Source organism: Trematomus bernacchii, unplaced genomic scaffold (genome assembly GCF_902827165.1).
Source record: "Trematomus bernacchii unplaced genomic scaffold, fTreBer1.1, whole genome shotgun sequence".
NCBI classification, from domain to species: domain Eukaryota; kingdom Metazoa; phylum Chordata; class Actinopteri; order Perciformes; family Nototheniidae; genus Trematomus; species Trematomus bernacchii.
In genome coordinates this window covers 1,586,235-1,603,365 of record NW_022987560.1, presented here as the reverse complement: position 1 = coordinate 1,603,365, position 17,131 = coordinate 1,586,235, and the positions used below count along the sequence as shown (strand labels likewise).

Here is a 17,131-nt window from a genome sequence, read left to right as displayed (position 1 = left end):
CCTCCTTCACTTCATGAAATCTCTGCAGCACCAGGAGGCAGTAACGTGTAACTCAGCAGAATCTGAGAAGAGCAGCACCAGCTGCAAAGAGCTGTGCCTTTTACTGCACTGTGTTTACCTTCATTAGAACAGCTAAAGAGCGACCGCAGGCTGCTACATTTTAACCACACACCCATCTGCTTAGGGATGACTTATTAAAGACGCGAAGGTGATGGCCAGGCCAGGTACTGGCATCATGTTTTTCTTCTCACTCTAGGGGGGTTATGGTGTTGCTTCACAAGTCTGTTCCGTTCCGAGTGAACAATATTATATCTGATACAGTTGGAAGATATTTGGTGATACAAGGCACTATGTTAAAATAAATCATGACCTTGGTGAATGTCTATGGCCCAAATGACGACAGTCCCGCTTTTTTTGAGAATCAATTTTTAATGGTTGCATCCCTCCCAGGCAAAGTAATGATGTCAGGTGACTTCAACTGCACTCTATCCCGAAACTCGATCGTTCATCTGTGTTGAAATTAGAAATGAACAGTGGGCAATAACTACAGATGCGTTGGAAATTAATATTTGTTTCGTTCTATAAGAGGCTTTATCAATCTGATTATCCATTGAATTCGGTAAGTCAAAACACTTTCCTAGATGGGCTGTCTTTTCCCAATATTTCTGTAGAAACAAAACTCGCAATGAATAGGCAACTGAACTTAGAAGATATTTCCAATGCCATTCTTAACATGAAAGGTGGTAAGGCCTCAGGACCTGACGGGATCCCAATTTACATGTATACATGTTTCAATGCAAAATTGATAGCCCCATTCTTAAACATGTATGCATGGAATCATTCGAGCAGGGCAGCCTCCCCCTTCTCTACAAAGTGCCTTAATTTTATGGCTTTAATGACTGGCGGAAGTTACACTTAGAAATCTTATAAACCTATGAGGGTGCTGTAGGACACAGGTGTGTAATGTACATGTTGAGGATGGAAAGTCAATAGGCAGCGTCAGGGGGCGCTGCAGCTCCCCTAGGATAGCCATAGCACTCCCTAAGCACCCCCAAGAAATGTATGTCTTTTTTTTTTTATGTGTGTGAAATTGATAATTGGAAAAATGATTGATTCGAAAATAATATGCTACAGTACAGTACAAGTACGTCTGGGTCTCTGTTTCATTCAAGCTCGGCTCTGTGTGTGTGTGGAACGAGCCATTATGTGTGCGCGAGAGAGCGAGAAAGAGAGCGCACCGGTACGGGAGATTGTTGTTGTTAGCATCTGGTGCTAGCTAGCTACGCTAACGGATATAAGGAGCTTTTTCAACAACAAGGCGGAGGGAGAACTCTCGCCTGTCAGACTCAGAGGCTCAGTGAACTAAAGGACTCTCTCAGTGTTTAGATAGTTAACTTCAGTCTAAGTTATCTCAGTGGGTCTCAAACGGTTTGGTCGCGATTAATGTAAACAATTATTTCCGAGGCACACGTTTATATGATCATTATAGGTGTAACAAAATAAGAGAATAAATGAAAAACAGGTATGAAATACTATATGACAGTAAAACAACAATAAAGTTTAATAGGGGAGTGATTTGTAAAATATCCATAAAGAAATAGTAAATCTGTTTACAGTTCTGTTTCATATGGGTGTTGAGAGATGTATCCATAGATCTCTTCATTTTGCTCTCAAAGTGCACCAGATTGATGCATTTCACTTTAATATATATTTTTTAATCTTCCCGGGGGAGCATGCCCCTCGACCCCCCTAGAGGAGGTTAGGTCCACACACACCTATAAAAATAGCACTTTACCCCTGCTTACACCTATATGGCGTGAGCTGATTATCGAGCCTTCATTGTAACAGTCGCGAATATACTGTGAATGTGCGTGGGCATTGTTGCAGTAAAAAATTCAACTGTAGCGACCGGTACATTAATGGGAAACCCTAAATGTTTGAGCAGCCTCTATGAAACGTCAAGCTACCCAATAGCACCCCCAAAAGATAATCTCTGGCGCCGCAACTGAGCCTGCAACCCCGTTTTGAAGAAATGTGCAGTGCAAAACAGGCTCATTGCAGCCACTAATGCTGTGATAAGACACACTTTCTTTTGCCAAATATCAGCATTTTTGTTATGGCAGAATGTTTATTACAGCGTATTTCTGGTATATTCATTAACCTGTTACGCACGGCCCGCCCGGTACCGGGCGGAAAAACGCGTTATTTGCAGGAAACAACGTCTAAGGAATGTTAATATTTAATAAACTATGAATGTTTTATATCCATGTAACGGGAAAAAACTCAGCTAACTGATCTTTTTAATTTTTTTTTACAAATAAACCCCACAATGCTAGCACTCAGCCTCTGAATTATCCACGAGCGAAAAATATTGACCTAAAACGGCACTTAAACTCACTCATAACTCCCTTATTACTTATCCTAGATGCACAGCCAACCACTCGTTTTTGGTGTCCTGGAGACACTGAATCTAGGGGTGCCCTCCTCAACACTCAGTGATAAACATTTGCGACGCTATAAACGAAAGCGTACATCATAACATGTGGAGCTAAGTAGCTAGAAACGCTAACATGGCTTACCTTGGTCAAAACTGGTCTTCAATGGCATTAAAACGATAAAAAAACGATGCTGCAGTTAATCCATAGGTTCATCCTATGTATCTGTGCCTTCTTTGAAATTATTTCTGATAATCCATAAGCAATAAAACTGCTTTTTAGTTTCCAAATTCCAGAAGGAAAGATCGCTCCCCTCTAACCTAGATTTCTAGACGCGCAGCCCCCACCTTTTCTCTTTACAATGAGTGTGTGTGTGTGTGTGTGTGTGTGTGTGTGTGTGGGCCCCCCCCCCCCTTCGATTCTATTGGCTCTAACGGTCAGAAGGGTGTGTCAACCATCAAAATCGACCAAGGGGGGCCAGAGATATGGAAAAAAAAACATTTTCACCCAAATCACCTCAGAGGTGGGGTGGTTTTGGCTAAACCTCTCTAAAAAGGTCAAATGTCACTTGTTTTGCATCAATCTTGATACAGGGTACTTATATGTTGTACTTTGGATTCCTAAAGCTTTTAGTCTACTAACCCATCATCCAAGGGTAGTTTTCACTATCTGTAAAAAATAATATTTGGACGGACACTATAATTTACAGTTTTTTACTATGTAAAATCTGACTTTTCTTTAAAATAAAAAACATTTATATTGATTTTGACACTTCTACATCCAACTCACAGATGTAACCTTGCTTTGATAAAAGAAATTATTCATATAACCCTTTTAGAAGTTAAGTTGTAGTCATTTGTTTTGGGCATGTCATTTTCGAGCCTGAAACATGAAAAGCAGGCTAGGTGCTTAACAGGTTAATGTCACATGGTATTAAGCAACAGTATAGTGGACGGTGTGTTGTTCATTTGGTTTGCTGGAAGGAGGCCCATCTATAGGCAACCAGCTGAAACTCTTCACCAGCAGTTGTATACATTGGCATGTGTGGTAGCTGCTAAATAAGGTCACACATGCCAATGTATACAACTGCTGGTGAAGAGTTTCAGCTGGTTGCCTATTGATGGGCCTCCTTCCAGCAAACCAAATCTGGGTCATTAAATCTGGGATCATGTAGAACTCAGAGGATGCAACATGTATGACTGTATAAGGTTGGAACATGTCCAAGTTTAGGAGAACTGACAATGTGTGTGCGTTAAACATGTTGAGGGAACATGTTCGTGTGTCATTTAGAAAAGTATATCTAGCCCTGTGTTTCTTCTGTTCTGGGGGGGCAGTTCCGCGATTGGCTGCTGTGGCAGCAGGTAATGTTTCCCCATTATTGTTTTTTGTTGCAACAACTAAATAATAATTACTGATCAGCTATATCTGTGTTTGTGTTTTATTGATTCCTCTCTGTTTCATTCTTTCCCGTTGTGTGAGTGCTGGATCTCCACAACATTTTGGAGGTTCTACCGAGATGCCGATGCTGGAGGTTGCTGTGTTCTTTCTCTGGAGGTCTCAACTCACCCTGATCAGGCAGCTACATACTGTAGAAAGCTGTGGTAAAATCTCAAGGAATTGAGAAACCAGACTTGAGACTTCCACAGAAGAAATACTGACTCACAGTAAGCAAAACGTATTTGGAATGAAATGACTTTTGAAGTTGTATTGGTTAAGAGGAAAAAGCAGAGGAATGGATTTAAGGCATAGCTATAGCTGAAATCTGTTTGTTGATTGTCGTTTGTTGGTTGTTTGTTCTGTTTGATGGTTGTTTGTTTTAGGCTGGAGAGATCACTGTATCTGACCTCGTAGTCTGCCTGAGAAGCTAAAGGTTTGACTGAGGGGATATGATCTTTGCTAGCCGATAAATGTTATGCTGGAGGGATCACTGTATCTGACCTCGTAGTCTGCCTGAGAAGCTAAAGGTTTGACTGAGGGGATATGATCTTTGCTAGCTGATATACATGTAATGCTGGAGGAATTACTGTATCTGACCTCGTAGTCGTGAATTCTGCCTGAGAAGATCCTAATGATTGTCTTAAGGTTCAGATATTCATTTGGCTGAGGGGATATGATTTGCTTTGCGAGCCAAGTGCACATCCGGTCCGTTCGGTAATTAAGAGATTAATAAGCCCGATCTGAGTTCAGGGAGTTAAAAAGATAAAACTTGCCTGGCGACTCTGTGAATTCACTACATACAAAAGTGGAGTTTTCCATGTTTTGTCAGGCCGTAATATAATGTAGAGCCTGTGATAAAGCGCTAAATGTTTTGGTATAGAGTGGCGAAGTCCCTCCCCTTCCGGTTGAGCCCCATGGGACCTTATTTCGGAAAAGTTATGCATTGAAGTCAATGGAGAGAGAAAGATTATCTTTCGATCCCGTTTGAATTGTGCCACGAATTACACATATGATGTTTGTCAATTTAAAAGATAATTTTGCAAGTCAAAAAAAAAAAATGTGTCGTAAAACTGTGAAGTAACACATTTGTTTGTGTGAAACGCTAAATGAACTACATCTCTGGTCAACCACACACGTCACCAAGATGGCCGTCACTACTGTCATGTCAACAAACGATTGACTATCACCACAATGAAACACGTCCTGAAGAATGTCATGCAAAGCTGCCTGCCTGCCTTCCTTTGATTCTCTCTGAACTGCCTGGTCGTTTTAATGTTTAATGTCAACCATTTGTGCAGATAGCATGAAGTAGAAAAGATCGCCGATGCTAACGTTAGCGTTAGCATTTCTCCCCCGGAATTAAATGGTGTATTATAGAATGATCACACCGGTGACAGTACTATTCAAAGGGTTCACGAAATATGACTACTACTCTTACTGTTTAACATTTTGGGTTACTTAATGTTACTTCATGTTAAGGCTAATAAAAATGACAAGGCTGTAATGCTAACTAACGTGCTAGCTACTAGCTAGGTAGCTAACTTGATCAAGCCACTCCTGGTCGTTTCATCAGACGGGAAGCAAAAGAACGAGCAAGACCCATTGCTGGTATAATAACAACCTGGTACTAAGCACACAGGCATCTTGTTAAAGTTATCTTATCTTAGCCAGCGCCATATAGATAGATTATATCTATATTGCGCTGATCTTAGGTATCTGAATGGTGGAGGTAAACAATTGTGACATCACTTACGCGACTCTGGGATTTGTAGTCTTTCTAGTTACGTATTTTTCATAGTCTTATATTTCAACAGTTTTACGACAAACTGTGACTTTTTTGACATGGAAATGATTTTTTTAAGATTGACAAACATCATATGTGTAATTCATGGCACAATTCAAACGGGATCGAAAGATAAGTTTTCTCTCCCCATTGACTTCAATGCATAATTTTTCCGAAATAAGGTCCCATACCCCGGAAGTAAGTGGAGGGACTTCGCCACTCTATACCATAGTTTGTTGTTTTAATTTCTTATTGGTCAAAGAAGCCCCCTTCTCCTGAAAAGGCTGAGAGCTCCAGCCTGGGTATGTCTGTATTTGTCTGTGAAAGTATCTTCCCCCCTCTTTCTGATTCTGTAGTAGAGGAGACCCTTTGTTTTATCAGCCGTGAGAGCAGCAGTGTGTCTGTTTGCCATTTTCTCTGATGCCTGAAAGAAGGAGTGAGTTTAAAAATAAGGATTAGAAGATCAATGAGTGATCTGAAGTTGGAGTGAATACATTGAAAATTAATAGATCAATGTGTGATTGGATGTAGTAGATATATTGAAATAAATAAGAAACAATAATTTGTTGTTTTTAGCATAGTTTTGTAGGATACAGTTACGTCACATTGTGGTTTTTATGAGAAGTTTTGAGAACTGATTGTTACCATTGCATTGCATTGTGAATTTCATGGTATTTGTCATTAACTGATAATTGTACTTAATTATATTTCAAAGGAAAAAATTATATTATATACAGTAACATTAAGGGAAAGTAAAAAGAGATTTACTGAGTATATGAAGTAGCTATATTGAAATAAAAAGATTTAGTTTTTATTTTCACCTAGAATTAAGATGTTTTGAAGAGTCTACAGAGAGTCAAAGTTATATAAAGTTAACTACTATTCTGGAAAATGTTCCTATGGTTTACTGTTTTATGAGTAACATAAAATAAAATATAAATATATATATATTACTAGATATAAGAACAACATTCTTATCTAGGTTAACAGAAAGTTGCTATTAACCAGTTTCAGCTGCAACTATCCTATCTTTGTTCTAAAGAGAACATACGTTGAATTTACAATTAATATTAAGAAAGTTCACAATTGATATCATTAAAGACCATTTTGGATTAATAGATTGTTCTTTAGGGCCCAGAGATATTTATTCTTGGAATATATATGGCGTGTCTGTCATAAACATTCGTGCTTAGATGGAATAAAGTGTTGAGATGTTCTCAAGTGTGGGAGTTTTGACAATGCTTTTTTTGTTTTTATTGAAATAATTAAGTGATAAGGAAAGAAAACTGTTCCGTGATGATTTCTGTAGGTTTCAGCTTTAGTAATGAAGATTACATTTTGTGAGGAAACTTTTCCACCAAGAATTCCTTTAAGTGTTCCAAAAATATATTCATTAACTGTAATCAGATTACTTGGGGTTTCAAATATAGCGCAGATTGAATACAGTTACTTGATGTTTTGTATTATTACAACCTAACCATGCTTGTAACACAGAACTTAGATAAACAATTAGAAAATGAATAGAATAGGCAAGTAGATAAAAGATGAGTCTATAGTGGTTAAGGAGGGTTTCCTTGTTTTGCTCATTTGACTTAGAACTGAAGTAAAGAAGAATAGTGTTTTATGAAAACTGTCATTCCTCATGGTTTTTAAAGATAAATCATCAGTTTTATGGACTTTGATGTTGAAATAGGATCATGGTGGAGAAGGAATACCTTTTTGGTTTCAAATTTAAGAAGATTTTAAAGATGATGTTTATGTTATTTTCCTGAATACAATTTAAAAGCAGGAAGTCAACTAGACAAATGAGATCTTACAATGTAGTTTTACTACTTTTAATGAAGTAAAGAATCTGGGTAAACTACCACCGTTAGTTTGTTTCAACATTAACATGTTTCAGCATTCCTGACCATATAGACACTCAGCCATTTTGTAACCCGATTTAAATTGAGTTTTTCTTTAGTAGCTGATTGGCTGTGATTACAGCAGCATTGGATAGTTGTGCACCACCTTTGGGTTGTACTCTGAATCAGTGTGTTGGTGAAATGTTGCTCACTACAGAAACAGAAGAAGTGTGCAAAGAACGCATCTCTGAGGAGGTTTTGACATTTTGCTTGTGCCTCATTGTGAAGGCAACAGTGGTGTGAAGAGGAACTGCAGTTTTGGGGGATTTCTACTGTGCAGAGGACGACATGTGTCTGCTGATTGTACCACATTGATCCAAGAGTTTCCTTCCCTCCAGATGCCAGAGAGAGTTTCCTTGAGCCCACTGACCAGGGCCGTTTCTAGCTTTTTGGGGACCCTGCCACTGACTACAGCTGCAGAGGTCAACGAATCACTGACTGTTCTCATTATGACAAGATCTTGAGACAGGCTTGTCTCAGACTGTTCAGACTCTGAAGAAATCATGCAATGATTTTACAGCATAACTGTGCAAGAGTTTTCCAGAGGGTGGTGCAGAACATTATTTGCTTAGTGTTTAAGAAGAGAGGCTGCTTGTTTAACGATGGTCTGGAATACTGAAAAGATTAAAGTTTAATATCCTTTGTTTAGCATACAATACATCTGATTATTATATCACACATAATAATCTTGACATATAAACTAGCTATGGGTAAAACGTGTGGTCGTTATACCATTGTTATCATGAACTAAAAATCAATAGGGAAATAGTATCTGGTTAAAGATGAACTGATTTGATATCCTAGAGAGGGTTAGTTATATTGTGAATACTTCACAAATTATTTACTAATGTATTTTGAAGAAACAAATAACAAGAACACAAGTCCAATTTTGTTTTTAGATTAAATTGTCTTTTACCAAAACTGTTCACCTTAGGTCTAGATTTAGACTTTGATAGTAAAGGAGTATTTAGGCTTATTTTTATATCTGACATTTTTTAAATATGTTGGCGATTCACTTGATAGACATTTATTGAGAACATTTCTGAAGATTGAATATTTGTTCAGTTTCTATTATTTCTATTTAAGACGTAATTTTAGAGTAACGAAGGCTGATGCTGAACTTGGAAAACATGTGTTAGTGGTCTGCATGTCGTAAACAAAGAGGCTTGGTTTGTTCAATCACCAGTTAAATGTGATACAGTAATAATGATTTACTTTAGTACCTGGTACTGTAAAATTGTTTGGTATGATTGATTTGGCTAACACTTTGTTTAACATCCTGATGAAACATTATGAGGTATGTTCACTTCTAAGGGTAAACTAATTAATGAAAAGGACTATTATTATTATTATTAATTAATTTAAATAATTAATTAAAAAGGCAGATGACTGCAGGTTCGCTTAGGGATGCCTTGCAAGAACATTTGTCAGGCTTTGTGTTTCCTAGGTGCAGTACATTAATGAAGTGTATTGATAATTTGTTTGTTTAACATCAGAAGAAAATTGTGCTGCGAACACGGGGAAAACTTTGTTGCATTGTTTGACATCAACACAATGATGTCACTAGTAAAAACTCCAGCTGGTAAAATATCAAAGTGCACTACTATAGGACATGAGATCTCGAGACTGACTTAGACTTTGCAAAGACTGAATGAATGTGAATTGATTTGTCAATTCCTGACTGTTACAGTAACACTGACCCACCGACAAAAGGTGATTTTATTTTGGGATGCACACAATGGTTTTGGCAATGTTTTTCTGACTATGCCATATTAGTTGAACCATTGTGAGACATGACGCATGAACTTTGTCTGACTCTGCATGGCTTGATGACTATGTAGCTTGATTTTTAACATTGCTGATTCTTTTTGACAGGAGAAAGTTTTCCTGATGATGAGTCATAGGACTTTGAAATAACATTGTATGTGAAGATGGGTACTCTGAAGTATCTTATTTGGGTCTCCAGGGTTTGGAGGACAATGTTTCCAGGAGGGGTATAATGGGTTTATTGTTCAATTTAGTAATTTCATTTTAAGATGTATTTGATAATATTTTGTTTCCATCCCAGGTGAAATCTTTCATTATTTCTTCTGACACATTGGTTTCAGATGTCTTTTAAAATCTTGTCACGTGAATCTTTTAACCCTCACATGATCCAGAGGGCAAATGAAACAACTTTTTGCCTGAACAACTTTTTTCCTACATGGTTAAGCTCCTGATTGGGTTCTGCTAAAAACAGGTATGATTAAATGTATTGTTCAAAGTTGGGATCTGATTGGTTTCAGCACCGTGGCTGAACAATGTTGCAGGAGATGTTTGTTGTGTGTTAAGGAAATTGTGGGTAAGTAAAAACACAACACAAACAACAATAAGGTTGGAACATGTCCAAGTTTAGGAGAACTGACAATGTGTGTGCGTTAAACATGTTGAGGGAACATGTTCGTGTGTCATTTAGAAAAGTATATCTAGCCCTGTGTTTCTTCTGTTCTGGGGGGGCAGTTCCGCGATTGGCTGCTGTGGCAGCAGGTAATGTTTCCCCATTATTGTTTTTTGTTGCAACAACTAAATAATAATTACTGATCAGCTATATCTGTGTTTGTGTTTTATTGATTCCTCTCTGTTTCATTCTTTCCCGTTGTGTGAGTGCTGGATCTCCACAACATTTTCTTTCTTTTCATTTTTTTTCACAGATTACAAAGTGGCAAAGTATTATAATTTATTGTTCTAGCAAAGAGATAGCAAAATTGTATTATGTATTTTTTTATTTTTGGAGCACACAGACTTATGGAGCATTGTTTTATTATCACTGTTCTAGACAAGTGATTTTTTTATTTTTTTTTAAAGGAATGCTCACGTTTATATTGATGTATTTTAATAAATGTTAACTTGGCCCATTACGTGACTATTTGTGTTGGGGGGGGCCCGACTTTTTTTTTTTTTTCTCCAAAGGGGGGGCCTGATGGAAAAAGTTTGAGAACCACTGGGTTAGGGAAAGAAAAATGGTTAACCTACGCCTTCTACAAGCCAGGCTCTCAATTGCTTTCTGTTGGGAAAATGTTGGTTGCCCCTCCCTGGGCCACAGGTTAAACAATTTAACTTTGAGTCTGGCTCTTGAGAAACTCACATATATACTAAGGAAGAAAGCTTCTGAATTTTACACCATTTGGGAATTGTTTTTGGAATTTATAAAAAGTGGGGACATTGCAGAAGCGATGGAAGGTTAAAGTGAACAGACTAAACTACTGTGAGGAAATGTTGAATATGGTTAATCTAGTTGGAGAATTGTAAGCTGTACTCTGCTCGGTTTGTGGATCTGCTTTTATTGTATTTTTGTTGAATTTGCTAATGTAATTATATTCTTGGTCTGAACTTTAAACTGATTGATGATTCTAGTATCTACACACTTTTTTAGCATTATTTTGTAATCTGCCATATGTCTAATCTTGGGGAATGTTCGGTTGTGTTTGTGTAATGTGATAAATGTAAAAGATCAATAAATAAATGTTTAAAAAAAAATAAGAAATACAGCAACGTTCTAATCACAGTAAATACAGCAACGTTCTAATCTATATCTAACCATATTGTGCTTTAATATTGTATTTTCTAAACAGGTTGTGATCTTTCATTTGGGGATAACAGTGTTAGGAATATATTGTGAGGAAGTGCACACTGACCTGAGCTCCAGGGGTCTCTTTGTTCTCCTCCATGCTGCTCTCAGAGCTCCTTCTCCGGCTGTGTCTCTGAAATAATCAACACAACTACAGCTGAAACAACACAAGATAACTCAATACAACCGACAGACACAACAAAACAAATCTACAGCTACGTCTTAGGTTCATAGCTGAGGTGAGAAGTAACTAAGTACATGTATTCAAGTACTGTAATTAAAGGGGACCTATCATGCAAAATGCACTTTTGTACGTCTTTTATACATGAATGTTTCAGAAAACACAACCCTCTCTTTTCCTCCATACCCAAATCTCTAAAAACAGGGCTGCAACGGAGCTGATACAGAATTGAATTTCTCTGACGTCAGAAAAGCGGTGCTCCTATATGGGCAACTCTGCACCTATCAGGGGAATGAGAGGTTGGGCCACGGCCACTGCCCAACCTCTCATTCGCATATAGGCTGTCGGCAGGCTAAATCTCCAATCTTCATTTTCAAGGGACATGTGCCAGAAGACTCCGGCAGATTTCTGCTTGTGTGTTCTAAACATTTTACCACGGACATGTTTATGAACTTCACTCAAGTCAAAGAAGGATAAAACAAATATTCTATGTATTATTCTCTATATAATAATATAAGAATAATACACGGAGGACGGAGCCTCTCTTTTCCTCCCCCTCTTCTGAGAGCCCAGCAGCTGATCTGCGAGCACGCTCCCCTCTCCTGCAGGGGGGCGTGGTCAGCTGCAGCTCATTTGCATTAAAGCTACGTCACAGAATCAGCCCTTGCAAAAACAGGGCTGGAAAAGAGCAAATCGAGCGAAATGAGGCATGGCTAAAATGCATGATCTGTTTGGTATTTTGAAAAAAAACCTTCACAGACATGTTTTATATAGGTATGGCCCTACAATATATTTTTCAAATATAGCATGATAGGTCCACTTTAAGTACTATTTAGAGGTACTTGTACTTTACTATTGAAAAGGAATCTAACTTCGATACAACCTACGTTAATATCTAGGTCGTCTCCGATACGGAGCTCTGATGCTGATAAGTCTCCGGAAAACGGCAGTCCTACCTTTAGGACTAAACCCCCCAGAATCTAAATGCAAGTTCACCGTAATCTGCTTAGGGGGGCAGCTAACAGCGTGGCCTCTAACACCAGGTGCCCGTCGTATCACTTATTTCAGGCACTAAAGCATCGGATGTCCGACCGCCAGGATAGCAAAACAGAGTGTGTAGTGCAGTAGGTGTTGGTGGGCTGGTAGAACCCCAGAGCAGTATCTAAACTGCCCCTGGAGGAGAAACCCTGTGTCGTTTGGAGACTCCCTGGTAATTAGGGCAGCTTCAGGACCCACAATCCCTAACCCCTTCTTTTAACCAGTTATGCAAATTGTAACAATGCAAATGTAAAATCAAACATAGCCAGAGTCAAACACTGATATCACAGCAGTGATATTACCACATCAGCAGAGCACATGTCATATTTCAGAACCAATCAAAACCACATCAACCACAGTAACCAATATGAAACTACAGCTTAACCTTAGCAGGGTTTCTATTTCAAGTCCAAATCATCAACTACTGTCAGCCTTTTCCAAGGAAGGGTGTTCTTACCTTACTCTAAGACCAAGCAGATACCTTCAGAGACCACCAGAGACACCAGGAATTGGGTCGAAATGTACAAACCGGTTTTATTAGGTTTTTTACAAATATAGAGGATTTACAAGATCCAAAAAATAACAAAGGTTTTACAAGGTCAAAGTACAAAAGCAACAGGTTCCCAAGTGAACCCCCTAGAGCCCTAAAAGAGCCGAAGACCCAAAATCAAGCCTCAAAAAAGTCCCCCCAAGCTCCCCCGTTTCTCTTCACTCATCATATTTTATAGTCTCTTCCCTCCTCCCTCTCTGCATCAGGTGGTTTCCCCTTTTCTATCTTTGAGTGAGAAGGAGGTCACACAGGTTCAATTCTTACTTAATGAATCAAGTAAAAACATGCTCTTAACATCCCGATAGCAATGAATATCTTAAGTGCTTTGACAAAAAATCCATAAAGGAATGTCATCTGTAGAAGCCGTAGTAAAAAGCACGACCAATCATCTGAGCCGGCCCGGCTAAAATAACTGGATGGCCTACCTGCCTGTCAGCCTTCCATCTGTGCACAAACTTATCTCGTGCCCTCATTGGTCATGTGCGCGTTCGTGTGTGTTGGAGGAGGGGCTCTATAAGGAAGTGGCAGATTTGTTCCGGCTGTGTATTTTCAAAATTCTAGCGCACTCGAGCTGGTTTCTCCAAAATTACCTACCCCACCTTTAAGCAACGTAAAACGTGCAGACCGGGAGCAACAGATGTAGGTTAGCCGGCTAGCATCACAGAACAGCACTGCTGAGCATGTTAGCTTAGCTTGGTAGACTCAGCTAGCTCTGGAGCTTCCAGCTCGGTGGCAGGAGGTCCCGCCTCGGCTCCGCCTCTTTGCCCTTATTTGGATCAGGCTGGAGCAGGCGGGAGTTGGACTCTGACGTCACTGTCGAGCCGTTAGTGGCCGAAACCACCTACTTTAGGCTTCTCAGCAACTCTGCAGAATCCTATGGGTGACGTCACGGACACTACGTCCATTTATATATACAGTCTATGGTCTGTACACAGTTCACTCTAGTGATGGGAATTCCGGCTCTTCTTGGTGAGCCGGATCATTTGGCTCGGCTCACCAAGAAGAGCCGGCTCTTTCGGCTCCCAAACGGCTCTTCAGTTTACCACATATTATACCTTTTATAATTCAATCAAATGTAGCCTTGTTTTGACTAATGATTTATATGTGTACACATATCACTTAAATTATTCAATACATCCTTTGTACGGAAGTATTCAAAAGTAAAAATGACATGTTTAATATCAATTATTTGCTGTGGCCAATTGTTTTCATTGCATTTACAGACCCTTGTATCTCTCTGATACCACCCAATGAATGCACAGACTTGCTTGTCGAACCACGCTACACAAAGCAGATAGCAACACCTATAACAAAACCCGAGGTGACAGGGCTTTCAGTGTTGCAGCTCCTAGACTGTGGAACAGCCTCCCAGTACATATCCGGACTGCTGAGTCTATTGAACTTTTTAAATCTCAGCTAAAAACTCACCTCTTTGCACTGGCTTTTAATACTAGTTGAACATTACATTTTTACATTTGTATGTGTTTTTTAAAAAATATTTTTCTAGTTATTGTGCTTTTTATCATGTTTTTAATTATTGTTTTATTATTGTACTCCCATTGTGTTATTTAATATGTATTGCCTGTACAGCACTTTGGTCAACTGAAGGTTGTTTTAAATGTGCTATATAAATAAATAAAGATTGAGATTGAGATAAAAACTTAAGCATAGACATTTTAAAAAATGGGCTACTCTATCGACATTTTAAAATTATATTTAAAGAAAAGGCCCTGACTAAACAGCAGGGCTCTATTTCAGTATTAACTATAGAAAAAAAGACAGCAACAGCTGACATCAAATCTTTGCCGAGCCCAAGGATAATCATAAATAAATAACATAGTGAAAATAAATATATTGCAATGCTCAGTACAGCAGCATCCAACCGTCTCTAATCATAAAAAAACATAATAAAAATAAATGTATTGCAATGCTCAAAACAGCAGCATCCAACAGTCTCTAATCCTTGGATATTACATGTCACTGCATGCATGCACGGAGCAGCTGTAGCGCGGAGATCATCATATCATTCTGTCTTGTATTACTTAACAACAACAAAATAACAAAAAAAAACGGCTCGTTCGCGGGCGCGAGCCGGCTCCCGTCGTTCACTTAAAAGAGCCGGCTCTTTGAGCCGGCTCGTTCGCGACCGACACATCACTAGTTCACTCTCATCCTGTGTGCATTGTTCTCCTCAATCGTTGTAACCGTTGTCAAGGTGTCAAAAACCACAACGCTTTCCTAGAATTGTGGTTGGAACTTTTATGCTTTGCTTGCACCTTCTAAAATAAATAATGTGCATAGGTCAAGAGTTCAGGATGTTCTGTCTAGTTTCACATGTCTGGTAAGACATTATTGAGACATACATCCTTTCCATCAAACCAAATTATAGCCAATTTAGCATTTGTTATCAATGGTAAGCTTAATAGAGGTAGGTGAGGTAAAAGTGAGGTCTGTCACGGCCACTTGAACAGCAGGTCTGTCAACACTATTTCCATTTAATGCTTTGTACTTTTACTCCACTATGTATTGAAAACCTGTAGTTACTTCACATATTTGGATCAATTATGTGAAATATAATCAACTCTTAAATCAGACTTTAGTTCCACCTGGAGTAAATTCACAAGCTACCCTGCAGTATACAGTCATTAAAACCACACACACACACACACACGCACACACACGTTACCTCTCTCTCTCCTCTTCGTCCTGGTTCTTCAGTCTTTCTTCTCCTTGATAAAACACTGCCGTTAAACACACTAATCTCCCTTTAATGCCTTTACTTCTGTTTACCGATCAGCAACATGGTATAAAAAGCTACGAACAAAGAACGGGAGGCAACAAAAACACGGTTTAACGGATAAATCACCCTCCAAGGATAAACTAACTATTTGTATGTGTTTTAAAAGTCTCTTAAACACATTACATTCGGTATAAAATCTGTGTCAACGTCTGTTAGCAACGTCTACCTAATAGCTTCTGAGGAGCGGAAGCTAGAAACGGACCACCGCAATGCATCATGGGATTTTAGTTTTAGTTTCAAAGATAAATGCACTGCCTCCCTGTGGTGAAAAACGGTATTAAAATAAATATGAATTACAACAATAATAATAATAATAATAATAATAATAGTAATATAAATATGGGACTGGTATGGCGGATTTTAAAAGTTGGAAAAATGTTTTTGTTTGTGATCATACATTTGTTTTCCACTATATAGGTTTTGATATAATGATTGATCATTAAAGTGTTATCAAAGCTGGTAAAGGTGCAGCTAGTTTTAATGACTTTGTATACTGCAGAGTAGCACAAAAAAGTTTTGCCTCCGCCCGACGTCACGCCAAATCTGCCCCGAACCACTGAGACAAACTCCTCTGACTGATGAAGACAACAAAGAGGAGGAGAGAATATCTTTGTAAGCAAATCCACCTTCACCGACGCTTGGAAAAACACGCCGACATCAAAGGCAGCGGCTGACAGGACTGCAGGAGAAGCAGCAGCTAAATGCTCGTAAGCTTGAATCCTGCAGGGAACCCCACCTCAACACCTACACAGACACATACATAACATATAGGAATCACAATGATATTAATTTACTGTGTGAGGTATCATCATCGAGAAATATGTGTTTAAGTTATGTAGTGTCTCTACTTTAAAGAGTCCTCTCCTGCTGATGTTCAGGTGTATATCAGTATGAAGTGTCTCTACTTTAAAGAGTCCTCTCCTGCTTATGTTCAGGTGTATATCAGTATGTAGTGTCTCTACTTTAAAGAGTCCTCTCCTGCTGATGTTCAGGTGTATATCAGTATGTAGTGTCTCTACTTTAAAGAGTCCTCTCCTGCTGATGTTCAGGTGTATAATGATTCTTAAATCATGAGCTGCAGCCCTGCTCTGTTTGATAGGAAACAGTTGCACACACACACACACACACACACACACACACACACACACACACACACACACACACACACACACACACACACACACACACACACACACACACACACACACACACACACACACACACACACACACACACACAATTTTACATTTCTATTTAATAAAAAAACATCATAATGACAAACTTTGAAACCTACTTTACGACAATGAACTGCATTCTGATTTTAAAACTTTCTACAGAGTTTGCAAAAGTGTTAATTTTAACGGTTCATGTTGCTGCAGTTTTACAGTAATGGCAG

General features: G+C 38.7%; 2 protein-coding genes across 4 annotated transcripts in view; one reads left to right on the top strand and one right to left on the bottom strand.

The window, feature by feature from the left end:
* LOC117477343 (zinc finger protein 239-like) overlaps positions 1–15,906 on the bottom strand; it is a 124,361-nt gene extending 108,455 nt beyond the window's left edge. For all 3 annotated transcript variants that reach the window (XM_034124037.1, XM_034124033.1, XM_034124036.1), the window contains exons 1-2: positions 15,622–15,906; positions 11,234–11,299 (exon numbers count right to left, since the gene is read on the bottom strand). In XM_034124037.1, coding sequence (XP_033979928.1) covers positions 11,234–11,266 — 33 coding nt within the window. In that variant the 5' untranslated portion in view covers positions 11,267–11,299; positions 15,622–15,906. The remainder of the gene's footprint in view (positions 1–11,233; positions 11,300–15,621) is intronic.
* The window catches only part of LOC117477332 (zinc finger protein 208-like), a 416,861-nt gene that overhangs the window by 253,871 nt on the left and 145,859 nt on the right, over positions 1–17,131 (top strand).